Source organism: Canis lupus, chromosome 10 (assembly GCF_003254725.2).
Source record: "Canis lupus dingo isolate Sandy chromosome 10, ASM325472v2, whole genome shotgun sequence".
In the NCBI taxonomy this organism is placed as follows: Eukaryota; Metazoa; Chordata; class Mammalia; order Carnivora; family Canidae; genus Canis; species Canis lupus.
Window position 1 is genome coordinate 23,471,288 of NC_064252.1, and position 26,008 is coordinate 23,497,295.

Below are 26,008 nucleotides of genomic sequence, written 5' to 3' on the forward strand. Positions count from 1 at the left end.
GGGAGCTCATGGGAACTCTCTTCTGATGCCTTCATTCAAAGGCACCTACTAGGTTCCAGACGGTTCCAGGGCCGGGATGGAGAGCTTCCCTGTTCTCAAGGCAGCCTGGGCGCCGGTGCAGGCCGAGGGGGAGGATGAGCCCGGAGAAGCAAGGACAACGCGGCCGGCGGCCAGGGCACTGGGAGGAGAGCGTTGCAGGGCCAGGACCCGCAGCAGCAGGGACCCTGGGAAGTCGTGAAGGTTCAAGAAAATAAGTGAAATTCGGTAAATTTCACGAGACAGGCAGGCCGAGCATTTATTTATTTTTATTTTATTTATTCACTCATGATAGACCTAGAGAGAGAGGCAGAGGGAGAAGCAGGCTCCATGCAGGGCGCCCGACGCGGACTCGATCCCGGGACCCCAGGATCGCGCCCTGGGCCAGAGGCAGGCGCTAAACCACTGAGCCGCCCAGGGATCCCCCCAGACCGAGCGTTTAGCACCAGTCCCAGTCGCGGCGGAGTGGGGAGCGCTTTCTGATGAATTCGAGACCCACGCTGCCCCTTTTCCCTTGCATGACCTTCCAGTGACTTAACCATCCGAGCCTCAGTTTTCTCATCTGTAAAATGGGGAAATGGGCCGATCAGCTCCCACGGGCGGCGACGCGGGGCCCGGGGAGCGCTCCGCACCTGCGGGCCGCGGTCCAGCCCCGGCGGGGGCGCAGCGGGGACGCGCGGGCCGGGGCGCGGGGACCCGCGGGGGCGGCGGGCGGGGCGGCGCTGACCACGCCCGGGCCGGAGGGGCGGTGCTGCCGCCGCCGGACTCGGGGCACTGCCTCCCGCCGCCGCCCGCCGGCCCCGGAGCAGCTCGCCCGCCGCCGCGGAGCCGGAGGTACCGGGGAGCGCGCGCAGGGCGAGGCGGGCGGGGGCTCGGGGCGCCGCGGGGGCGCGGGGGCGCGCGGACCACCTGTTCCGGAGGGACCTCCGCGTGCGCACCGGCTGCTCCCCGGCCACTGCGCCCCGAAGTTGAGCGCGGCGGCGGCGGGACCGGGAGCCCAGCCCGGCCGGGCCCGGGCCCGGCGCCGGCGGAGGGGGCGGAGGGGGCGGGAGGCGCGGGGCCGAGACACCCGCACGGCGACCTGGGGCGCGGCGCGCCGCTCGCTCCGGGGCGCGGAGTCTCTCGAGAGGCCTCCCCGCCCCGCTGAGCTCGCCGCGGGCCGGAGGGGGTGCGGCTGGGAGGCGCGGGGAGCGGCCCGCGGAGGGGGCCTGCGGGGCGGGAGGCGGCGGCCGGGGCGGGGCGGGGGGATGCCCAGGCCGGGTCGGGCCCTGCAGGTGGAGGCAAGGGCCTGGGTCCGAGCGCCCCTTCTCAGCGGTGCCAGCCGCCGACGGCCGGTCCCCCCGCGCCTCGCTCCCTCCCTGTCCTCCAGCTCGGAACCCTGAGCGGGAGCTGGATGTGCCGGGAGAGGCTGCGGCCCGAGGTGGGCTCCGAGTCCACTGCCCTTCACTGCGGGGGGAGGGGCTTGCCTCGGTTTCCCCATCTGACGCCGTGGGATAGAAGTTCCCATCTCCTGGGCAGGTCAGCTGAGCCTTTGGCTCTGGGAGGGGTAAAAGCCGTCTGGCTGCACCCCCCCTCCCCCAGGAGGACACCGGCTCTGTCTCCCCGGATGCTGAGTGATGGCCTGCTCCTCGCAGGCCCCTTGGGGGTCAAGCAGAAGCAGGGCGCGGGTTGGCCAGACTACTCGGTCCATACCTAGGTGTGCGCGAGTTCCCACACAGAGGTCCCCCGGGGGACTCCCCCAGACTGGCCTGAATACAAAAGAAAAGAAAAGGGAAGGCAAGATGGAATCCCCTGCTCATCCTCCTCCCAAACTTGCTCCTAGAGCCTTGGGCGCGTGTCCCTGCTTGTCTGCTAGGACAGCTCAATATTAGAGGACAAACTGCAAAATAGAAATTCTTAAAAATGTGTCCTTTCCTTATACCGATGGAAGCTTAGGTGAAAGGTCCGACGTGGGACCAGGCTGTGTAAGAGTAGGTGGCTGCCAGGGACATTCGCGACAGGACTGGAAGGAGGGGCAGATGAGAAAGGGAAGCTTGAAATGTGGAAACAGCTCTTTTGTCCCCCCTCCTCCCTCCCCACCAGCTGCTGCCCCTCCTAGTTCTCCCTGCGGGCAGGTGGGGTGTAGGGCCCGCCAGCAACCTCTTCACCCAAGCTCAGCACCTGCTGTGCTCTCTGGAATGCACTTCCTCCCCTACCGGTACCTCCTAGGTGAGCTCACGACTCCTGCTAAATGCCCTGTATTTTCATTGTTCCACTTCTCTCCGGATTGGAAACTTCTGGAGGAAAGGCACCTTACCTGAAACCCAGTGCCCAGCCCAGCACGTGCTCGATGCTCCCTAATGTTGCTGGAATTAATTAACTGTAGGAAGTGGGAGTCATGGGGGGGGGGGGGCGGGGGGAATGACTCGGTATTTGCATCCACTTGGAAAATCCTATTGTTAAAATCCGCTGTGTTTGCCAGACTTTTCTAAAAACACTTTAACACATTTGAATGTGTCCTGTCTATGTATGTTTTTCAAATACCTCGCCTCTCTCACACGTTTTCTATATTTTTCAATGTGTCCGTGTGTTACATTGTGTTAGTTAATGGACACATTTGAAATTTAGGCTCTTTGGGATAAGGTTATGTTGAACTTTTGCACATATACATCGTGTACATTGCTGGATTTTCCCTGGAAAGAGTGTCACCTGGTAGTCACTGCCCGTGACCCTCTGGAAGGGCTGTACCTAGAGCCAGCTGGCTCTCCAGAGGGCCTGTACCATTCATACTTTGACACTGTGAGTGTGCGTTTCTTGTTATTTCCTAGAAATGTAATTACTGAGTCACAGTGTGAGCATCTAGGATGTTTGTGTGGTGTGCCCCCCCCCCCATTTTATTGAGCTGTTATTGAGCGCAGCATTGCATGTGTCAATTAAAGGTATACGGTGTGATTTGATATATAAGCATCTTGCAAAAGACCACAACCTGCGTGTTTCTGATTCATTTGTCTGAGCTCATCAGCAAGGTATTTGTCCCCTGTCTGGTCTCTTGGTGGCAAAGACCTCCCCTCCCCCCGGATTATCATGTGGGCTTTATTTTTGCTGCTGCTGGTGTGTGTTTTTGAGGAGCACATTTTTAATTTTTATTTTACTTTAGCTATGTGCCGGTGCTTTTAGATAAAGGAGACTCGGCTGCATTTATGAGCCGACGGGAAGGAGCCAGAAGACGGAGTGGCTGAGTCCCAGAGGAGAGGCGGGTCCCTAGAGTGATGTCCCAGGGGACACAGGAGGTGGGGGGGTCCAGCTCTGGCGAGGGAACTTCTGAGCTGGTGAGGACAGGAGGCAGAAGGGAAGGGCCGGGCCAACACGTTATGAAACTGGCTTTGAACTCCATGTAGAGGGAGGTGGAAAAGCTCAATGGAGAGAGAAGGGTCCGTCCTGAGGCCACCGGCTCCCAGTGCTGTTTGCCGGCCTCATCCCCTGGAGTCCTCCCTGCTTCCCTGGGAGGTAGCAGGTGTTGTCATCCCCCAGTGACAGGCTCCCAAGGGAGGGAAAGTGCCTTGTCCGGGCTCAGTCAGCTGGTGAGTGGCAGGGATGTGCTCAGAGTAGGCTCTCCTGGCATTAAGTGCCTGCCCTCGAGAACCGCCCTCCTTTTGGTGCCTCCACCCCTAGTAGATGTCAGGAAGCTGCACCCTTGAGACTCTGAGTGAGTGTCCCTTCCTCCCCTGTCTGTCTCTGTCTTCCCTCTGGACAGACCCCAGTGGATCCAGGAGCTTCCAGTAGAAGCTGTGTTGGCCACGGAACTAAAAGAGCCCCCTTCCCTTCTGGTTGGTGCCTGCACACTCTGCCCGGGGCACACACCCTGGCCCAGTGGGGACACACCGCCCATTCTGGAAGTCACCCCTGTACAAAGTCTGATTTGGCAAATGGGGAACTAGGTGAACAGGTACATGAGACTGAAGCAGGGGGAGTGGTCTTCACATTCCCTCAACAGACTTGATTTGAAAGAGCGGAATCCCTGGTCTCAGATGTAGACACAGAGTCCAGAAAGGTCCCTGTCCCCCAAACTCTATGATCTTCATTTGCACCTACCCACTGAGTCTCAAAGGCAACCTCCTGAGTTTTTTTTTGGGGGGGGCTTCCATGGATTGAGCCCTTACTAGGTGCCAGACACTTCGTTATTTAACCCCCTTGCCAGCCTGTGCTGTTCTTCCCATTTCACAGACAAGGACACTGAGGCTCGGAGTTAAGCGCCTTTTCTTTACGGCGGTGAATTTGAGCCTCCAGCGCCAGAGCAATCCCTGGTGAACTTGGCTGTTTGGGCCACAGGCAGACTCCTTCCACCTGGCAAGGGGTGTTTGAATCCCAGCTGTGCCTTGGTTCCCTCCACTCTTACGCTGTAGTTGATAACTAGAGCACCTGCCTTGCAGAGCTCTGCGGGGATTAAATGAGTTACTCCAGGAAAACCACTTTGACCACTGGCTCTGCACATCAAGGAAATGTGTACTATTGTTATTGCGAACCATGTAGCTCCACGCCTGACGGGAGCCTTCCATAAATTAGTTCCAGCAACTCACCCACCCTCCCCGTGCCGAGGCTATGGGAAGGTGGGCGAGCCCTAGCACTGGGAAGAACGTGGACTTTTAATTTTTTTAAGAAGATTATTAATAAAAAAAAGATTATTAATTTATTCATTAGAGAGAAAGCGCGAGAGAGAGCATGCACATGAGTGGGGGAGGAGCAGAGGGAGGGAGAGCAAGATGCAGGCTCCCCGCTGAGCAGGGAACCCAATAGGGGGCTGGATCCCAGGACCCTGAGATCATGACCTGAGCCACCCAAGGTGCCCCGAGAACATGGGCTTTTAAAAACCTTTCTGAAAAAGAAAAAGCAAAAAAATAAAAATTAAAAAAAATAAAAACCTTTCTGGAGACAAGTTAGTGATTAGTATCTACGACTTTAAATTACATTTCCTTTGACCCAAGAGGCTCATTTCTAGGAACCAGTCCTACAGAAGTAATTAAGGATGCGCTCAGAGACGCGAGTGCTAAGCTATTCACCATGGTGTTGTCTATAAAAGCAGAAAGATGGAAACCGCATTTCTAGCAGGTAGGACAGGAACTAGGCAATGTGAAGGAAGGACCCGCCATATGACATACACATGCAGAGAGGATGGAAACTTAGGGTATCGAGCCCTATTTATGGATGCGGTGTGAGGACATGCTATAGCCTGCGAGCAACTTTACTTCGGTACAGCTTACACCGTGTCACACGCATACAGTTGGGTGAATTGTAGTTAACGTGCACGGTTGTGCAACTATCTCATTTTAAAATATAGGGCCCAGCATGTTTCTTTTCTTTTCTTTCTTTTTTTTTTTTTTTGTTTGTTTTTTAGATTTTATTTATTAATGAGAGACACAGAGAGAGAGGCAGAGACATAGACAGAGGGAGGAGCAGGCTCCATGCAGGGAGCCCGATGTGGGACTCGATCCCAGGAACCTGGAATCACGCCCTGGGCCGAAGGTAGGCACTCAACCCTTGAGCCCCCCAGGCGTCCCTCCAGCATGTTTCTAAGTGAAAAATAAAACAAGGTGCAGAACAGTACGTGTAATAAGATCTCCTTCTGTGTGCACGCGGCTCTGTGTAAATACTGCTTGTGTCGGCGACAGCCCCGTGGGGCAGGTCCTCTGCCACCTGGACACATCAGGAAGGGACCAAGCAAAATACACTAGAATGCTGACGTGGGCACCATGTCACATGCTTTTGCCTCGGGTCTTTGGTGACTCCACTTCGTCTTCTGAGAGAGGAAGGCAGGTGTCACTGCAGGGTGGCAACTGGACACACACACACAACCCCTCTGTTGTGGGAATACAGAGATGACATGCACAGGTGTGAAGACATAGCTATAATCACCTGTCACCCGCGCAGCCAGCAGTGGCATTTTGGTGGACTCGTAGCAAATGGCAGCTCTTCTTACCTATTATGGTTAGGAGGCTGCGGGGCGGGTGGGGGGGGGAGCACAGCTTGGGAAGTGGGAAGCACGTACCCTGGAAACCTGGAATGCCCAGAGCCTGGTGGGTTTGAGCCATGGAGTTGGTTTTCTTTCTTCATTTCTTTCTTTCTTTTTTTTTTCGTTTATTTATTCATGAAAGACAGAGAGAGAGAGAGAGAGAGAGAGAGAGGCAGAGACACAGGTAGAGGGAGAAGCAGGCTCCCTGCGGGGAGCCTGATGTGGGACTCGATCCCAGGATCCTGGGATCATACCCTGAGCCGAAGGCAGATGCTCAACCACTGAGCCCCCCAGGTGCCCGGAGTTGGTTTTCCTTACAAGTTCTGACCGTCATCGTCAGGGGCACCTGGAATGTCAGGATGGTTTTGCTTGACGCCTCATTTGTCACACATGTATGGCGCCCTCCCTAAGTTACTGTCATTTACAGCCTCAGGATCATGGCGGCATGTGGCTCGGTGTCCACTCTTCTCTGCTCCCAGGATCCTCCACGGCCAAATTCAGCCTGTCCATTCCCAGCGGGACCCACGTTGGGCCCAGAGGGTCTGCCCGTAGTCAAGGCTGTGAACGAGGCCCAGGGTTTGGGGTGAGTGCTGCTCACGTGCCCACTCATTTAGAAGGTAGCCACGAGTGCTAGCGTGTGCAGCGGGGGGGGGGGGGGGGGGGGGCAGCCCCCAGCCCACCGTGGGAGCTGAGCTGAAATCCAGGCAGCTTCCTGGAGGTGGCCTGCTGTGCTCACCTAGGTCAGGAGAGGCTCAGGGAGGAAGGACTGTGTGGGGACTCGGAGCAGACATATCTGGGTGCCGGTCCTGCCTCCCACACATACTAGCCCTGCGGGAGTGGAAAGTCACCTCTCCTCCCTGTACCTTCATTTTCTCACCTGCGAAATGGGGCCACAGGGGTAGCTGTGAAGATGTGATAAAGAGTGAACAATGCTTGGCAGGATGCCTGATGTGTGGTACATTCTTGGCAAAGGGCAGCTCTTCCCACATATTATGGTTAAGAGGTTGCTGGGCAGGGGAGGGTGGAGGGATGTTTTAGGGAAAGGAAAGAGCATATTGCAGAAATCTGGAATTCCCAGAGCCAAGTGGCTTGAGTAATGTGGCCAAGGACAGCTTGGCTGGTCTGGAAGCTGTGGGCCTGGAGAGACGCAGGGGCTGCAGGGGCTGAGGCCTGGGAGGCGCAGAGCGTGGAGACCCGCTTGGGGCCGAGGCAGGAAGCTGGGAAGAGGCTGGGGCGGTGGGTCCCGAGGCAGAGGACACAGAGTCCTGAGCTGGGCTGTGGTCGTGGGGCTGATGTGGGAAGGAGAGATGTGTCAGAAAGAGATTCCAAGAGGGACTCTCCCCTGTTCCCCAGCCCTGCACCCCCCTCTCCTCTGGACCTTCCTGAGAGCCTCGTAACTGCTTTTTTGCTACCACACATCCCCCATGGTTTGGTCTCAGAAAGCAGCCAGATCCCAGGGCACCTGGGCGGCTCAGCGGTGGAGCGTCTGCCTTCAGCTCAGGGCATGATCCCAGGGTCCTGGGATTGAGTCCCACATCGGGTTCCCTGCAGGGAGGGAGCCTGCTTCTCCCTCTGCCTGGTTCTCTGCCTCTCTCTCTGTGTCTCTCATGAACGAATAAAATCTTTAAAACCAAACCCCCAAAAAGGCAACCAGATCCTAAAGATTTCTTTAAGACATCAAGCACACTGTAGCCCTTTCCTCCTCAAAAGCTCCCAACAGCAGCCCCCCCAATCAGAGAGACAAGTCCTTCCAGGCCCCCAAGGCCCCTATGACTGGGTCTCCTCATTATCTCTCTGACTTCCTCTCCTCTTACCTTCTTCCTCCCATTTGACTTACTCGGCTAGGCCATCAACACCTCAGGCACATGCACCCCAGGACCTTTGCCCTCACGGATTTCCTTCCCTGGACACACTTCCCCAGATAGCCCTAAGCCTGGTCCCCTCACTTCCTTCAGCTCTTGGCACAAATGTCAGCTTTCCAGAGAGGCCATCCCTTACCGGTCTGTGTGAAATAGCTCCCCCCACCCCCCCACCCCTGTCCTCCCAGCCCGGATTCCCTGCTGCATTTTTCAACATAGCACATGTTCTCCACCTGATGTATTTCTTTGCTTGTTAACTTTCTCCCACTGGCATTTCAGCTCTGTGAAGCCAAAAAACTATCTGGTTTGTTCACTGCTTATCTGTATTTCCAGACCTTGGGGTGGGGCGTGGCCCATTATAGGTGTCTGAGCATTTGTCGAATGAAGAATCAGGGTAGGACTGTGTGAGGCCAAGGGCTTGATGGGTTTCTTTCGAAGAAGGCTTCTGTATCAGGTTGAGCAGAAACTCTCTTATCTGGGAACTGTCATCCTTTTGGCCTTCTTATCTGCCTTTGCTCTTGGCCTGGCACCAGGGGGCAAGTGGCCCTGAAATACCCCGTCTCGAGAGGTCAGTGAGGGCCACCTCTGATTGAACCAACAGAACTGGTGCCAGAGAAACCAATTTGGAAGGTCTTTCTAGAAGGGTCCTGAGAGATTGCTTTTCCAAGGTCTTTATTTTACAGACGAAGAAATTGAGGCTCAGAACTGACGAGAGAGGTCATACTCCAGGGTCACAGAGCGAGAGTGTAGGGGATAGGAACCAGGTCCCTTGCTCAGGCAATCCGAGTCAGCAAAGACCCTTAATAAGGCAACTGGACACACACACACAACCCCTCTATGGTGAATAAAAAAAAAAAAAAAAAAAAAAACCCAGTGTATGGGGCTCCTGGTGGCTCAGGGTGTGATCCCGGGGTCCTGAGATCGAGTCCGCATCAGGCTCCCTGCAGAGAGCCTACTTCTCCCTCTGCCTGTGTCTCTGCCTCTCTCATGAATAAATAAAATCCTTAAAAAAAAAAAATTTACCCAGTATGGTCAGTGCTGTGTGTGCATATTGTACGGGGCAGGGTTGGCTCTCTCTTTGGCTGCTGATTGTTTTTAATTTTCAATACAGTAAAAAAAAAAAAAAAAAAAAGGAAACAATGAAGCAACAGGGCAACTTTCTTCCAAATAGAGTGAACTCAGGACTCTTAATTCAGGTTGGAAGTTATAAATGCCTTTTCCAAGGGCACTTCATATGCCAGGCGTGATTTTATCTGACGAAGAGTTTGCCCTGCTATTCGTGCCTCTGTGATCCCTGGGCCTAGCAAATGCCCCGTACGGAAAGCTCGTCCATCCCCAGCCACCCGGCTCTGCAGAGGTCCTGGTGAGTGTCTGTAAGCACGTGCCAAGACAGCAAATGTAGAGGAGCCCACATTCATGGTCGCTTATGCTGACTGACCATGAGCATGAAGCATAAAGCTCGGGGGAGATGACTTCACTCTGCTCCTGAGAGGCCAACCCCAGGCAGCCTGATTGTCATTCCAGCCTCCAGCACAGAGCTAGGGTGACCCTGGCAGGGAGGGATGACCTCAGGGAAAGAGGAGAGGTCTGCGACTTGGGGGCAGATACACCCGGGCGTAGATCCTGTCTCCCACTCTTACTAGCCCTGCACCTTTGGGAAGGTCACCTTTCTGTCCTCTCTTGGGACGTAAAGACTCAAGTATTTTTTTTTTTTTAAGATTTTATTTATTTATTCATGAGAGACACACAGAGAGAGGCAGAGACACAGGTAGAGGAAGAAGCAGGCTCTATGCAGGGAGCCCAATGTGGGACTGGATCCCAGGACCCCAGGATCATGAACTGAGTCAAAGGCAGATGCTCAACCGCTGAGCCACCCATACTTAGGTATTTTAATATGAAAAGTCAAAGGTATGTGACCTCATTTTGTACCCTCCAATGGTGATGCAGGACACATCAATAACACTTTCTAGCAGCTGTGATCTGCGTCCGCCCACGGTTTACAGTTTGCAGTGGCATTCACTTGGCTTAGTCACCCCATCTGATCCTGGCTTTGTGGGCAGTTTAGGGATCATTTACTCATTTCGTTCAGAACATATATATTGGGCCCCTGGTATGTGCTGGGGCCTGGGCTGGCCTGTGAGGGACGCAACCATGAGTGAAAGCAGCCTTGGTCCCTGCCCTCTGGGAGCCCACGTTGTTTACATGGGATCAGGGCCTTTGTGGATTTAATCAGTCCCTTCAAAAAAGACCTTGGATTGTTCTCAGTTGTTTGCAATTGGAAACAAACCTGTGACCTGTACAAATGGCACTTATCTGCAGATAAATTCCCAGAGCGGCATTACATGGTGAACGGGTAAGCGTTTGTGTAATTTTGATAGATGTTGTTCCCCTGGCCGCCGCCCCTGGAGCGGTACCCTTTGGCATGCCTACCAGCCGCGTGCGAGGGCTTTCTTCACAGCCTTGCCAGAAGCATGTGTTGTCGAAGTTCTGGGGTTTTGCCAATCTGACAGGTGAGAGATGCTATCAGAGTGTTTTGATTTGCATCTCTCTCACTTACAAAAAGATCCTCACTCTTGCCTACATATTAAGGGTCCTGTTTTGCATGCGTACAACTGGCTTCGGCCCCCTTTCTTTTGTGCTGTTTGTTGTTTTCTCCTTGATTTCTGGGAAGAGGTTCAGAAAATTGGACCTTTGGGGTCTAGGGGCACAAACCTTATCCCAAGTTGTCACTTCTTTTTTGACTTTCCTGATGGTATTTTTGAGGGAGGACCTGGAGCAGCTGACTTTTTCAAGGAATCAAGTTTATTCATCTTTTCTTTTTATGGCTTCTGGATGGATTTTGTTCGTAATTAAGAGAACTTTCCCAACTCTGAGGTTACAAAGGAATTTGCCCATGTTTTGTTCTAAATGTTTATGGGATTTATTATTTTACATTTGGAGTTTATCCTGGGGCATGTTCTGAGATGTGAACCCAGCTTCTACCCCAGTTGTCCAGCACCTTAGAGGACCCATTGTACTTCACTCACTGGAGATTCCGCCTTTATTGGATATGCAAACACTTTATGATGCTGCCATAGCTTTTGTTTCATTGTCCCATTTGTTCAGATGCTAAGGCTGGATTGTTTTTGTTTTCTGGTTTCTGTGTTTTTTAAAGTCTGCATTGTTTTCATTATTGAAACTTCATAGTATGTTTTAACATCTAAAGAACATCCAGTCAAGGGCACCTGGGTGGCTCAGTGGTTGAGCGTCTGCCTTTGGCTCAGGTTCTGATCCTGGGGTCCTGGGATTGAGCCCCCCTGCATCAGGCTCCCCGCAGGGAGCCTGCTTCTCCCTCTCCTGTGTCTCTGCCTCTCTCTGTGTGTCTCTCATGAATAAATAAATAAAATCTTAAAAAAAAAAAAAAAAAACCTTCTGTCCTTCCTCATTTTTCTCCTCCTTGTCAGAGTTTCCCTATAGGTCTTTGCTTGTTTATATTGGCATATGAACTTCAGAATCAATTTGTCAAATCCCAGAATCACATATGTATTTTTGCTTTTGTTTCCTTTGCTTGAGGAGACGTATCTAGAAGTATGTTTCTACAGCTGAGGCCAAAGAACTTACTGCCTGTACTCTCTTTGAGGAGTTTTATGGCTTCATGTCTCACAACTAGGTCTTTTAATCCATCCTGAGTTTATGTTTGTGTGTGATGTAAGAAAGTGGTCTGGTTTCATTCTTTTGCAGGTAGCTGTCCACTTTTCCCAGCACCATTTACTGAAGAGACCATCTTTTTTTCCCATTGCATTATTTGCCTCCTTTGTCAAAGATTAATTGACCTTATAAGCGTAGGTTTATTTCTGGACTCTCTGTTTTGTTCCACTGATTTATGTATCTGTTTTTGTGCCAGTTCCATACTGTTTTGATCACTACGGCTTTGTAGTATTTCTTGAAATCTGGTATTGTGATACCACCAGCTTTGTTCTTCTTTCTCAAGATTGCTTTGGCTCTTCAGGATCTTTTCTGGTTCCTTACAAATTTTAGTGGTATTTGCTCTAGCTCTGTGAAAAATGAGATTGGTGTTTTGCTAAGGATTGCGTTAAGTTTGTAAATTGCTTTGGGTAGCATGGACATTTTAACAATATTGGTTCTTCCAATCCATGAGCATGGAATGCTTTTCCATTTGTTTGTGTCATCTTTAATTTTTTTATCAATATTTCCTAGTTTTCAGAATACCAATCTTTCACCTCTGTTGGTTAATTTTACTCCTACGTATTTATTTCTTTTGGTACAATTGTAAATGGGATTGTTTTCTTAATTTCTCTTTCTGCTGCTTCATTATTAGTGTTCAGAAATGCCATAGATTTCTGTATATTAATTTCTTTATATCCTGTGACTTTACTGAATTCATTTATGGTTTTTTGGTGAAATCTTTAGGGTTTTCTATATTTAGTATCATGTCATCTACAAATACAGTTTTGCTTCTTCCTTACCAATTTGGATACCTTTTAAGTCTTTTTCTTGTCTGATTGCTGTGGCTAGGACTTCTAGTACTATGTTGAATGAAAGTGGTGAGAGAGGACATCTTGTTCCTGATCCTAGAAGACAAGCTGCCAGTTCTTCCCCATTGAGTATGATGTCAGTTGTGCATTTTTCATAATGGACTTTATTATGTTGAGGTATGTTTCCTCTAAACCTACTTTGTTGAGAGTTTTTGTCACGAATGGATGTTGTAGGGGTACCTGAGTGGCTCAGTGGCTGAGTGTCTGCCTCGGCTCATCCCGCGGTGCCGGGATGGAGTCCCACATCCAGCTCCCTGCATGGAGCCTGCTTCTCCCTCTGCATCTGTCTCTGCCTCTCTCTCTCTGTGTCTCTCATGAATAAATAAATAATTTAAAAAAAATGAATGGATGTTGTACTTTATCAAATGCCTTTTCAGTATCTATTGAGATGATCATATGATTTTTATCATTTCTCTGGTTAATATGATGTATTTTTTTATTAAAAGATTTTATTTATTCATCATAGACATAGAGAGAGAGAGAGAGGCAGAGACACAGGCAGAGGGAGAAGCAGGCTCCATGCCGGGAGCCCGATGTGGGACTCGATCCCAGGGCTCCAGGATCAGGCCCTGGGCCTAAGGCAGGCACTAAACCACTGAGCCACCCAGGGATCCCAATATGATGTATTATATTGATTGATTTGTGAATATTGAAACACCTTTGCATCCTGGGAATAAATCCCACTTGATTATGCTAAATTATCCCCATCCCCCACAATGAGTTTTTAAAATATATTGTTGGATTTGTTTTGCTAATATTTTAACTGGGAATTATTGCATCTATATTCATCAGAAATATTGGCCTGTAGTTCTCTTTTTTTGTGTGGTGTCTTTAGCTGGTTTTGATATCAGGGTATCAAATTCAGTCTATGGCCTCATAGACTGAATTTGGATGCTTTCCTTCTATTTCTTGGAATAGTTTAAGAAAAATTGGTATTAACTCTTCTTTAAATATTTGGTAGGATTTGCCTATGGAGCTATCCCATCCTGGATTTGTTTTTCTGGAGGTGGAAGGCGGTGGTTGATAACTGATTCAATCTCATTACTGTAATCAGTCTTTTCAAATTTTCTGTTTCTTCCTGATTCAGTATTGGAAGGTTTTATGTTGCTAGGAATTTGTCCATTTCTTCTAGGTTGTCCAGTTTGTTGGCATGTAATTTTCCATAGTATTTCACATAATCCTTTGTATTTCTATGGCGTTGATCATTATATCTTCTCCTTCATTTCTGATTTTTTTTTGGGTCCTCTCTCTCTCTCTCTCTTTTTTTAATGAATCTAGCTAAAGGTTTTTCAATTTTGCTTTCAATTTTTATGAATGCTTCATCAAGTCTTGAAAAGAAAGTCTAGAGATAGATAGGATAGAGTTTGATATTGAACCTTATTCATTATTCTGAGTTCTTATTTATATTTGATCTACTTACTTCTTGGCCTAGAGAAGGGAATTAAAATCTCTTACTAGTGCGTTTCAGTCTATTTTATCCTAGCATTCTGTAATTTCTAATTCCTGAAAATTGCTGCAGTGTTATTTGGTGCATTGTGAATTATACCCTTTAGCATTATAAATGGCCCTTCTTTGGCTCGTTTAGTGATGGTTGGCTTGAATTCTCAGTCTAATATTAAGATTATGGCCCTAGCTTTGTTTTTGTTTGTATTTGTCTTTATACCTTTGTTCTTTCATTTACTTTTAGCCATTCTAAATCACCTTGATGTATATCTCTATCTCTCAAATACAAGATAGAGTTGAGTTTTGCTTGGGATCTAAATAAAAAATCTTCTCCTTTGTAAAGATAAGTGAGTGAAGCCTATTTATATATACTGATATCACAGATGTCTTTGGTTTTTGTCATAGTGTGTGTATGTACGTATATACGTCTTTGCACATGTGGAAAGGCTGAATTCTTTGTTCTTCCACTGTGTTTGAAGAAGACAAAAGAAAGCCCCTAGGATATCTTGGGAAAGTTGTATTTTTGTTCTAGTGGCTACATTTATATCTACACCTTTATATAATACTCTTTGTTTATTCTTTCTTTAGATAATATTGTTTCTCTTCCATGAACAATAAACTTAACTTGTTTCCTCTTTTTTGTTTGCCTTTTTCTTGGAGGTGCCCCATTTCAGCTGATACTGTACTGAGTGATTAGGCCTATCTTCTTTCCATTCTAATGCTTCCAGCAGCTCTTGGTCAAGTGGTACTCATGACAGTTGTCACTAACTAGTTAAGCAATGACATGAAAACCTACAGAAGAGGTATCAGCAGCTTGGGAGAAAATTCTGAAGACCACAGTGAAGCACTTTTAAGAAATGCTGCATGGTGCACACATGATGGTATAGGAGGTGTTACTGTGTGGGTAAAGACAGGCATCAGTTTTACCAACTTGAAGGCATTCAGGAGAATACGGTTTTATCTGTGTTGAGGTTTTGGGGGCACCTTCCTCAAGTTATTTCACTTACTTTCCCTCTTATGTGTGTACAGGCATGAGAGGTGATTTTATTTATTTTATTTTTTATTTCCATTTTATTTTTAAAGTAATCTCTACCCCCAACATGGGGCTCACACTCACAGCCTCGAGATTGAAAGTCATGTGCTCTTCCAACTGAGCCAGCCAGGTATCCCTTGGATAGGTGATTTTAAAATCTGACTAAACCAAATTTTTAAGATAAAAATTCCTCATGATAAGAAAGCCAGGTGACACTGTTTAATTGGCAGCATTTTGTGTTTTTAGTGGGCATAAAAGGATCCATCTTATTAGATCCAATAAAACAGGCAGCGTTATCCTTCTTACTGCCACCTTTGTATTTGAAATATGCTTTTAAACTTTGATTTTTTTTTTTTTTTTTTTTTTTTTTTTAGCTCTTACCACCTGCAGTTAAAGATGAGGTAAGCACGGAGCTCATTCCACTGTCGATCTCCTTTCCCCCTTGCCTACCAAGCTTGGGGTAGTTGTATTATCCCTGTGTCGTCAGCTAGATAACATTTTCATTCCATCTGTCATCTTTATTCCTACCCTCTCGTGGGGGGAGAGAGGGTTCTGCAGTTAACCCTCTTCCGTCCTCTTATTGCAGTTCTTTCAAGCACCACTTGGTTGACTGAAGTCTATTCCTTGGCTTTCCTCCGAGGAGCAATCTTGCCTAAGTTCTTATACTTCAAAATTATTGGCCTGTCATCTTTAGATTTTAAGAACAGCATGGCTCTATATTAATCTTTGGCTCAGAATTTCTTCCCCTGATTGTCCTTTAGGTGTTCCACTATATTCTGTCTTTAAATGCTGCTGTTGCGGGGACAGAGCAGGGGACACCTGGGTAGCTCAGTCGGTGAAGCATGTGCCTTGGGCTCAGATCATGATCCTGGGGTCCTGGGATCGAGCCCCTGCATTGGGCTCCCTGCTCAGTGGGGAGTCTGCTTCTCCCTCTTGCTCTCCCTCTGTGCTCTCCCCTAATCTCTCTTTCTCTCAAATAAATAAATAAATCTTAAAAAAAAATAAATACATAAATGCTGCTGCAGAGAAATCTGATGCCAGCCTGATTCTCTGTCCTTTGTAGATGGCTTGATCTTTGTGTGTTGCTACCCCAAGATGTATCTTTGTACCTTTAAAGTCCAGTGATTTTACTGTTATATGTTTTGGGATTTACCATTCTGGGTCACTGTTTGCTGGTCCATGGTGTGCCGCTTCCAATTCATGAAATCAGGTCTTCAGGAAGGTTTTCCTGAATTACAATTGCAAGTATTTATTCTATTCATTCAGTTTCTTCTGCAGGAGCCTGGTTGTACATGTGTTGGATCTCCTCTTGTTTCTTCAGTTCTTTGATCACTTTATTTCTGTACAGATTTTGTTGACGTTTTCTCATTTTAATGTTTGTATCTCTTACTGTACTTTGTCTGGAGTCTGTTCTCCTGTGTGTTTCTTGCCATTTGGACTTCGTTTCTGAAATATCCTTGTCATTTCCTCCTAATTCTTCCCTGAAGTCTGTCAGGTCTCACATTGCCGATTGCCCTCATGTCTTGCTGTCACTTTGACCATTTCTCCTCTAGCTCTTGGATTTCTGTTTTTGCTCTGCCTTCATAGCCAGAATTAACTTTTTAAAGTTGTTGGGTTTTTTTTATTCATGCTGTAATTTTGTATTAGAATTTTGATTTGTTTTGTGGGAATATTTTTATAGTAAATATCCTTTATACATAAGAGAACATTAGTATTCCTTTCCCTTTTCATTCTTGGAGCATCTCTGTATGGACACTATGTTTATTCCTTTAACCATTTTATTTTTAAATATCCAAATTGGTTGAATTTTCCTGGATCAGCATTTAATAGAAGGTTTTGGTGGAAATTGGGAGAGAAGCCAGGCTAGTTCTCTAAGTTTCTGTTTCTATGGAAATGGACTATTCCTTTAAAATGTGATGCTTCTCGGGGCGCCTGGATGGTGCAGTTGGTTACATGTCTGACTCTTGCTTTCCGCTCAAGTCATAATCTCTGGGTCCTGAGATCGAGCCCTGTGTTGGGCTCTGCACTTAGCCTGGAGTCCACTTGAAGGGGTACCTGCCTCCAACCTTGAACTCTCCTGGTTCATTCAAGCTACAGCTTTGCTCTTCTGACTTACTTATCTTTCTTTTAGAAGTGGTGATTTCTGCAATCTTCCACTTCTGGGCCCTCTGCACCCCGTTGGAATTTATGGGTTTTTCATGCCCCTAGTTTCCCTAAAGCTATAGCTCATGGTCTATTTTCTCTTTTCCCTATTGCTCTGTATGACATCAACAGAAAAGGGGGATCCCTGGGTGGCGCAGCGGTTTGGCGCCTGCCTTTGGCCCGGGCGCGATCCTGGAGACCTGGGATCGAATCCCACATCAGGCTCCCGGTGCATGGAGCCTGCTTCTCCCTCTGCCTGTGTCTCTGCCTCTCTCTCTCTCTCTCTGTGACTATCATAAAAAAAAAAAAAAGAAAAGGAAAGATTCAGAACCAAGAATCTGCCCTATTCCTATTAGAAAAAGAGATCCCTACCTCCCTCATTTCGTTGGTAATGTCTCCCAAAGAGCAAGCCACTGCCTACTTGGTTTCTGGCTTTAGAACATCTTCTAGGCTTTGAAGGAGAAACATTTTATAACCTCTGCTCTGAAAACAGCTATTTTTATAAGGATCACCTTCTAAAACTATAACTCCTAATTCTTGAGTATAAAGATATATTTATGCCCTGAAAGATGAGAGGAGGGTGCAGAGACAGGACAGCGGGCCCTTCAAGCAGAGTATTCAAGCTCTAGGTGTTGATTCTTTCCACCCAGGAGGGTCTGAGTTCCTCATCCTGTCCTGTCTCCAGAAGCATCCCTGCTTTCAATTTGGTAGACTCTTCCCTCATCTCTCCCCACCCCGCCCCCATGTGTGTGTGTGTGTGTGTGTGTGTGTGTGTGTGTGTGTGTGTTGGTTGACATGACTAAGAAGTCCAAGATGTACCAGCTTCAGACATAGCAGAATCCAGATGTAAAGATGATGTCATCACACATCCCTCTCTCTCCATCTCTTGGCTCTGCTTGCCTCTGGGCCAGCTTCATTTTCAGGCAGGCTCTCCCTTCCTGGCTCCTGGCTCAATCTTAGATGACTCCATTGGAAAACACGTGATTCTGCTTGGCCTGGATTGGGTTATGTGCCCTCCCTGAGCTACTCATTGCGGCCAGGAGAATGTGACACAGTCATTAGGCAGAACCGAATGGTGTGCCCACCCCAAGATCTAGAGAGTGGGGTTTGTGGGGGCAGAGGTGGTTCCCCATAGGAAATCAGGGTACCATTAACAGAAGAAAGGGGAATAGGTGCCAGGCAGGCAAAACCAGCAGACAGCTACCCCATCTCCACTGGGAATCCCCACTGCAAGTGACATCTAACCCTTTTCTCTTGCCATATAGAGAGGCCCACCTAGGCACATTCTCCATGGAGTGGCCATTTCAGTGATGTCACAGCCAGTGTGTGATCTGAGGGTGGCTCTGAGACTCCAGGACAAAGAGACATGGAAAGGGGGTGTTTTGGGATAAATAGTGACCTCAGAGAAGATATGTCATGTCCTACCCCCTGCAGCATGAGAATGTGATCTCTTTTAGAAAAAGGGTCTTTGCAGGTGTTACTAAGTTAAGGATCTTGAGATGAGGAAATGATCCTGGATTAGCCAGGTGGGCTATTGTCTGATGACAAGTGTCCTTACAAGAGACAGAGGAGAAGAACACACATAGGAGGAGGCCATGTGAAGACAGAGGCAAAGACTGGAGGAAGCGGCCACAAGCCCAGGAATGCCTGGAGCACCAGAAACGGGAAGGAGCAAGGAACGATTCTTCACTAGAGCTCAAGTCAGGGAGTACAGTCCTGCTGACACCTTGATTTTAGACTTCTACTCCAGAGCTATGAGAAAATAGATACCTGTTTGAAGCTTCAAAGTTGTGATCCTTGGGTCTTTGATATGAGACTTCTGCTGGGCTGTCCGCCTCTTGAAGCATCTCAAGGAAGACCTGGGGGTGGGGCACCCCTTGCAGAGGGGCATGAAGGGCTCCATGAGGGTGACAGGTCCACCCTCCACTGCTGTGTGACCCTGACCAAATCCCTTTCCCTCTCTGAGCCTCTGCGTCCCCCTTGGGATATCACAGTCTCCAAGGGTCCAGCCCTGGGACTCTAGGTACCAGTCATCACCCACCCTGGCAGCAAGTGGTTGAGTGTAGACTGTGTCTGACAAACACTGTGACTCAGCTCTGTTTGGGTCATGGTCAACCAGCACTGGGGTTGAGCTGGGCTGGACAGGGGAGCCAAGAGAAGGTCAGAGGTGGAATGCCCCTACTGTGGGCCACAAAGGAGCCATTTCTAGGCATTTGGGCCTAAATGCCCATGCTCCCGACACAGAAAGCTGGTGCCCAGGGCCAAGCCAGCAGCAAGTGGTCAGGCCCTTGGCCCTTTGACCCACCAGCTCTGTGCTTCTCACCTTCACTTCCCGCCTGAGATGGATCACGCAGCAGAGGGTGCTCCTGATGATGGGGGGCCACAGAAGAGCTCAGAGCAGGGAAGTGACCACAGCTAACAAGCTAACTGGAGATATCTCCGTGAGGCAGGGCTTGAAGTGGTAGGCAGGGAGGCAGGAGGAGGAGGCGGTAATGTTCCAGGCTCTGTTGACAAGGGCCAGGACTCGGGCTGTAGCTGCAAGGCCCATCCCGGGGGGCCAGGAGCATGCTTTGGACCTGAGGTCACACGGATGTTGGACTGTGGCCAGCTTGGCGCCATGCACAGTTTCTATTCCTGGGTCCTGGGCTTCGGTACCAAATACGGCACTGCTTGGGCCTGGCACTCTCCACCAGGGCAGATGCAGGATGAGTGGCACGTCCTGCCTCCCCAGCAGACCCCAGACCCCACCCCACCCCACGGGAGAGCCAGATCACCCCCACACTTCAGGGCCCCTGAGCGGCCAGCCCCTCGTTCTATCCAGCTCTCTGTCCACTCTTCAGCGTGGTTCACATTGGGTTAAAAATACTCAGGACCAAAATAGCCTCTCCTTGCAGGGGAAAACCAGGGCAGGGCAACACAAGGCTCTTGATGTCTGTTGGCTCTGCTACCCATGACCCACCGGGGGGATCCCAGGCAGCTCACCTGACTTCCGACCCTGCTTCCTCACCTCCCTGCTCATGGCTCCTTTGGTCACTCACTGATTTGCCAACTCATTGACTCACTCATTAATTTGCTTGTTCATTAGTTCACTCACTGATCATTCATCGATTCGCCCAATTGTTGGTTTGCTCCTTCATTGACTCACTTGCTCCTTCACCTACCCACCCACATGCTGAGCCGCTCACTCACTCCATATTTACTGACTACATAGCAAGCGCCATCTATTCTAGATGCTGAGCAAAATGCAAAAAATACCTGTCCTCGGGGGTGGGGGGAGCGGTGATGTTCCAAATAAACAACCCACACAAATGAGTACAAGATGTCCAGGTTGCTAGATTAAGTACCAGGGTCAGAAAACCCCATAGGAGGCAATGAAGTTGGAACTCTAGGGACTAGGGAGGCCCCACAGGAAGACGGTTTTTGAGTGAGGATGAGAGGGAGGTGAGGGAAGGAGCCAGGTGAACAGCTGTGGGAAGAGCGTTCCAAGCAGAGGGAACAGCACATGCAGAGGCCCTGAGATGGCAATGGGGGGCGGGGTGGATTGGTGGGGAGTTGAGAGAGAAAGAACAGGCCAGGTGTGGCTGGGGTGCAGTAGATGAGGGGAGAAGTGGGGTATGAGGCCATGGGTGGGGGGACACGCAGGACCTGGTGGGCCTGGGCTTCCCACATCACCGAGGGGCTGCACAGGCGAATGACATGGCCTGGCTTGTGTCTTAAAGTGTCCCTCTGGCCACCGGGGGACTGAGTCAGTGAGTGAGGCAACCAGTGACAGGGCCGGTCAGTCTGTGTGCGCCTCCTATGTGCCAGGCACGGAGTTGGGGGCTCTGACGGGGCGGGGGGAGGTACGCAGGACCCCGTGGTGCTTACAGAGGCCCCTCTGGCTCGGGCCTTTCCGTCAGCGTCACCTCTCCAGGAAGCCCCTTCCCCTGGCTCTGTCGGATGCTTCGCTCCATTGCAGCTGTCACTAGTGTTGCTCCTGTTTCCAGATGGCCTCCCCGTGTCCGGAGAGCTCCTCCAGGCCGGAGCTGCACCTAGCTCTTCCTCTCTCTCTAGCACATTCCCTGCGGGCCCCAGAGAGCCGACGAGTCGATGAGCAAATGACCCCATGTGGCTGGGGATGCGGCCTCCGTGAGCCCGCCGCCCGCCCCACTCTGTGTCTCACCATCTTTTGCAGATGGATCTGCGGGCGTGGAGAGTCTGTGGAAGGGCCGTGTTCCTGTTGGCAGAGAAGGTTGGCTGCTGAGCCAGGGCGTGTCTCCCAGAGGGCGCCAGGCCGCCTGGATCCCCATCTCGTCGCCATGGGCCGCCCAGGCTGGTCAGTCACCAGCCCGTGACGTCATCGTGGTCCCCAGCCCCCCAGGAGGAGGGCAGGCCAGTTGCTCAAGTCCCAGCCTCCTGGCACCACTCTCAGGCTGTGAGATCCGTCTGTCCTGGGGAGGGGTTGACTCCGGTTCCCATTAGACCCTGGGCTGTGCCCAGTCCCTCCACCCCTCTGGGCCCACATGTCCTGGCCTCTAAGGTGGAAATGATACAACCACCCCTGGGTACGGAGAGCCAGAGGAAGTGTGCATGGGGCCCCAAGAATTTATTTTATATTTTTTTTAAGATTTATTTATTTATTTAGTCATGAGAGACACACAGAGAGAGAGGAAGAGACACAGGCAGAGGGAGAAGCAGGCTCCATGCAGGGAGCCCGACGTGGGACTCGATCCCGGGACTCCAGGATCAGGCCCTGGGCCAAGGCAGGCGCTAAACCGCTGAGCCACCCAGGGATCCCTGGCCCCAAGAATTTAGAAGGCACTGAATAAACGCTGGCCAGGATTCTGTGAAGAGTGAGAAAGGTCCAGGGGAACATGCACCAAGTCTCCAAAGCTCTGGACACGTTCCCACATCCCCTGCACTACTTCTCTCCCAGGCAGGACGGTGCAGGGTTGAGACAGTAGACTCTGGAGCCAGGTGGCCTGGCTTCAAGCCCTGGCCCTGCCACTTGCCCGCCACCGGACTGTGTATGAGTTACCAGACTTCTTGGTGCCTTGTGGTCGTCCCCTGTAAGATGGGGGCAGTGATTGCCACTGCAAGGGTAGCTGTAAGGGTCAACCAGCTAAATGTGCGTGTAACATCCTGAGCAGGTCACTTGGCACATGTGTGGTGACGGTCAGCCCGTTACGGGGTTCTAGTGTTCCTCCTTGCAGGTGGGAAGTCTGAGCAGAGTGAATCACCCCAGGACTTAGCTGGTTCAGGCAGCTTTGAGGTCCCGCGCCTTGCACGTGCTCCCATAGCCCTACCCTCGGGGACAGGGCCCAAGCCTGTTTTGTTTCCCCAGCCACCTGCAGGGCCTCCAGGATGTTCTTGGCTGCCTGCCAGGTGGACATCACCAGGAGAGGGTGAGGGTCGAAGGGCAATAGTCCGAGGTGAGATTACAGGCTGCAGCACCATCTTCCTGGCCCTGGCCCTCCAGACCTGTGTCTGTGAGAAGCATGGCCCAGGGCAGGGGCTGGGGAGGCCAGGTGCCCAGGAGACCCCACTGCGTCTGAGACAGAGGCTTTAGGACCCAGCATGCGTCCCCGTGTGCCTGGAGCCCACCCGTTGTGCAAGCTTGCATGCCAGCCCTTAGCACGCCAGTGTCCAGGCCTGCCCAAGCCCCAGGCTTTTCTGCTGAAAGTCCCCAAGGCTACTTGGCAGTGTGCCCTCTTGGCCTGGTTTGTGGGACTGAATGGGGCCGAGGGGTACATGTGTGAGGCCTCGAATCAGGGGCTACCAGCAGCCTGAGGGGGCCAGGCCTCCCCAGACAAGGACCCGGCCTGGGTCCATGATGGCCATGTCGTAGGTAGCACTGGCTCAGGTCTCGGGAAGCTCACAGGTGTGTCACAGAGTGAAAGGGACTCTGCCCAGACCTCAGCCTGTGGCCTGCCGCTCCCGTCTTACAGGTGAGGAAGGCGATGGGACTCAGAGCCTGCAGGCCCGTGGGCTGTGGAAGCCAGCATCGGCTGCGGCTCGTGCTGGTGGGGAGCGCTCTTGGGGCTCGGGATGCCGGCAGCTGCCAGCATGTGATGCTCGTCTCTTACAGACCAGCCGGTTCCTGCTACAGGCTCCTGGTGTCATCTGGGGAGAACATGTCCAGGCCCCCCGAGTGCCTGCTGCGGCTGCTCCGGGGCGCCCCAAGACAGCGGGTCTGCACCCTGTTTATCATCAGCTTCAAGTTCACGTTTTTTGTCTCCATCATGATCTACTGGCACATTGTGGGAGAGCCGGGGGGCCAAAGAGAATTCCCGAACTTGCCTGCTGACGTCCCCTGCCCCCGACTGGTGCCCCCCACGCAGCTCTTCAGCGCCCTGCCTCCGGGCAACATCTTCTTCCTGGAGACGTCAGACCGGACCAACCCCAACTTCCTATTCATGTGCTCGGTGGAGTCGGCCGCCAGGGCCCACCCCGAGTCCCGGGTGGTGGTCCTGATGAAGGGGCTGCCCGGCGGGAATGCGTCGCTGCCCCGGCACCTGGGCCTGTCGCTCCTGGGCTGCTTCCCCAACGTGCACATGCTCCCGCTGGACCTGGAGGAGCTGTTCCGGGACACGCCCCTGGCGGCCTGGTACGCGGGCCGGCAGCGCCGGTGGGAGCCCTACCTGCTGCCCGTGCTCTCCGACGCCTGCAGGATCGCGCTCATGTGGAAGTTCGGCGGCATCTACCTGGACACGGACTTCATCGTCCTCAAGAACCTGCACAACCTCACCAACACGCTGGGCGCCCAGTCCCGCTACGTCCTCAACGGTGCCTTCCTGGCCTTCGAGCGCCACCACGAGTTCATGGCCCTGTGCATGCGTGACTTCGTGGCCCACTACAACGGCTGGATCTGGGGCCACCAGGGCCCGCAGCTGCTCACGCGGGTCTTCAAGAAGTGGTGCTCCATCCGCAGCCTGGATGAGAGCCACGCCTGCCGCGGTGTCACCACCCTGCCCTGCGAGGCCTTCTATCCCATCCCCTGGCAGGACTGGAAGAAGTACTTCCAGGACATCAGCCCCGAGGAGCTGCACCGGCTGCTCAATGCCACCTACGCCGTCCACGTGTGGAACAAGAAGAGCCAGGGCACGCGCCTGGAGGCCACGTCCCGGGCGCTGCTGGCGCAGCTCCATGCCCGCTACTGCCCCACGACACATGAGGCCATGAAGATGTACTTGTGAGGGGCCTCCCCCAACCCACCCTGGGCGTCCTGTCCCGACAACGGAGGAGGGTTCACGAGGGGGAGGCCTCAGTCGCTGCAGCCTAGGATGTGGGGCAGGCTCCGGGAAGGGTGGGCAGCCATTGGTCCAAGAGGTGCATTCGTTCTGGGGGACATGCTGCAGGCCCCTGGATCTGCTCCTTTCCAGGTGAGGCTGGTGGGATACCTCCAGGCCAGCGTGCTTTCTCAGGGTGCAGGCAACAGCTGGTGGGGGAAGGGCCCCAGCCAGAATCAGCTGCATGAGCTGGGTGAGCACCTGGATCTTCTGGACAGCACAGCAGAGCCGGGAGCATCGAAGCCTCTTCCATGGCATCGCCGGGCAGCCAGGCTGGTGGGGGCTGAGGTGCCCACAAAGAAAGCATGGATGGAAAAGCCCAAGGAAAGGGTATAGGAAGGAGAGGAGGGTGCCTGACGAGAGGAAGGAGGCAGCCTGGGAGAGCAGGGGTGCAAATCCAGCCTCTGGAGCCCAGGTCGGGGAGGGGTGCTTTGCTCTTTTCTGCGTTTGGTTTCTTTTTCAGAGGTGCCGAGGCCAGCAAAGCTGGCCTGGGGAGCCCAGCGGGGAAAGCCTGGCTGCTCACCCCATCCTTCTTGCCAGAGATGTTGCAAGGGTGGCGTGCTAGCTGGCCACTCCAGGGCATGGGGGTGTGGAGTTCTTTTGGCTCAGGAAAAGCATTTTAAGAAAACCACCCCCCACCCTGCCCATGATAAACATAGGATAATAAATGTAATAAAAGTGATTCCCTGACACTGAGTGCTTGGTGGTTGATAAAACAAATCCACTCCCACAGCCCACATTAGCCCTGTTCTGCAGATGGGGAGGCAGCTGGGGCTGGAAGTAGTGGTGACAAGCTTGAGGTCCCTCAGCCCTGCCCAGAAAGCAGAGTCCAGGGAGCTGTGGGGTGGGCGTGGGGTGGGGGTGCTGAACGAGACACCCCAAGAGCCTATTACCAGAGTAGAGGCATGCTGCCACCAGGCCTAGATGGGGAGGTATGAGGGCCTGTGGGTCCCTCCTGCCTCACCTTGGGAGCCTGGCCAGGATCCTGGGAGAGACCAGAGGTGCCCTGCTGGCAGCCCCAGGGCTAGGCCAGAGGCAAATGCTCTCTGCCAGGTGAGCCCCAGCTGGGGAAGCCCCCCTCTGAGAGTTGGGCATCCTGGCCCCAGGCTGGAGAAACACTCCCCTGTGGGACCAGCGGTGCTGCCAGGAACTCTGGGCTTGGCAGGTTGCTCTTCAGCAGCCAAGAGGGAGATGTTTAGAGCCTTCTGGATTCTACCAGCAGACCATCTTGGGCAACCTAGTAGGAAGTGAGCTCCCTGGCTCTAGGGGTATTCAAGAACAGGTGATATTTTGATGACAACAGTGGATTATAGGTCAGTTATTTCTCTAACCACAACATCATTTACCTATCTTTAACATTTTTTTTTTTAGAATGAGCAGGTTTTACCTTAATATAAATAATCTATATAACTGTACTTAAGTAAGACAGATGCCCTCTTGGGCTCGAGTATTGTGTAATCAGTCACTTGGCTGTCCTGTGTGAGTCCCTACGAGGTGCCAGCATGCAAAGACAGAGCAGACAGCGTCACTCGCTCACCCCCAGCTCCCTACGGTTCCCTGTTGCCTGCCCAACAAAGCCTAACTCAGGCTGCATGGCCCTGCCTCCCTCTCCAGCCTCACACATTCCCCTCCACTCACACTAAACTGCATATTCACTATTTCTTTCTTTTTTTTCTCCCCCAGAGAGAGCAAATGCATGTGAGCCA

General features: G+C 51.5%; 1 protein-coding gene and 1 long non-coding RNA gene across 10 annotated transcripts; one reads left to right on the forward strand and one right to left on the reverse strand.

The window, feature by feature from the left end:
• Positions 1-294: 294 nt before the first annotated feature.
• On the reverse strand, positions 295-5,353 carry LOC112666556 (uncharacterized). The gene is made up of 2 exons (XR_007413733.1): positions 1,729-5,353; positions 295-598 (listed from the first exon to the last, which is right to left on the reverse strand). It is a non-coding gene; the product is annotated as an uncharacterized LOC112666556 (long non-coding RNA).
• On the forward strand, positions 771-24,994 carry A4GALT (alpha 1,4-galactosyltransferase (P blood group)). Of its 9 annotated transcripts, none has more exons than XR_007413732.1 (4): positions 795-870; positions 15,267-15,293; positions 21,209-21,349; positions 22,962-23,095. XR_007413732.1 is itself a non-coding variant. In XM_049115767.1 (4 exons), the coding sequence occupies exon 4, from the start codon at positions 23,148-23,150 to the stop codon at positions 24,207-24,209; it is 1,062 nt and encodes a 353-aa protein (XP_048971724.1). In that variant the 5' UTR covers positions 15,265-15,293; positions 21,209-21,349; positions 22,358-22,961; positions 23,102-23,147; the 3' UTR covers positions 24,210-24,994. The 9 variants fall into 9 exon arrangements, 8 of the variants coding, with proteins under 8 accessions (XP_025313371.1, XP_025313390.1, XP_048971727.1 ...); XM_049115767.1 differs by lacking the exons at positions 795-870; positions 22,962-23,095 and adding exons at positions 22,358-22,961; positions 23,102-24,994 and having other exon boundaries at positions 15,265-15,293; XM_049115769.1 differs by lacking the exons at positions 795-870; positions 22,962-23,095 and adding exons at positions 22,358-22,445; positions 23,102-24,994 and having other exon boundaries at positions 15,265-15,293.
• Positions 24,995-26,008: the final 1,014 nt, after the last annotated feature.

What these genes read in the sequence shown, in the direction of transcription:
- A4GALT (XM_025457586.3), top strand. Translation starts at nt 23,148, where the DNA reads ATGTCCAGGCCCCCCGAGTGCCTGCTGCGGCTGCTCCGGGGCGCCCCA.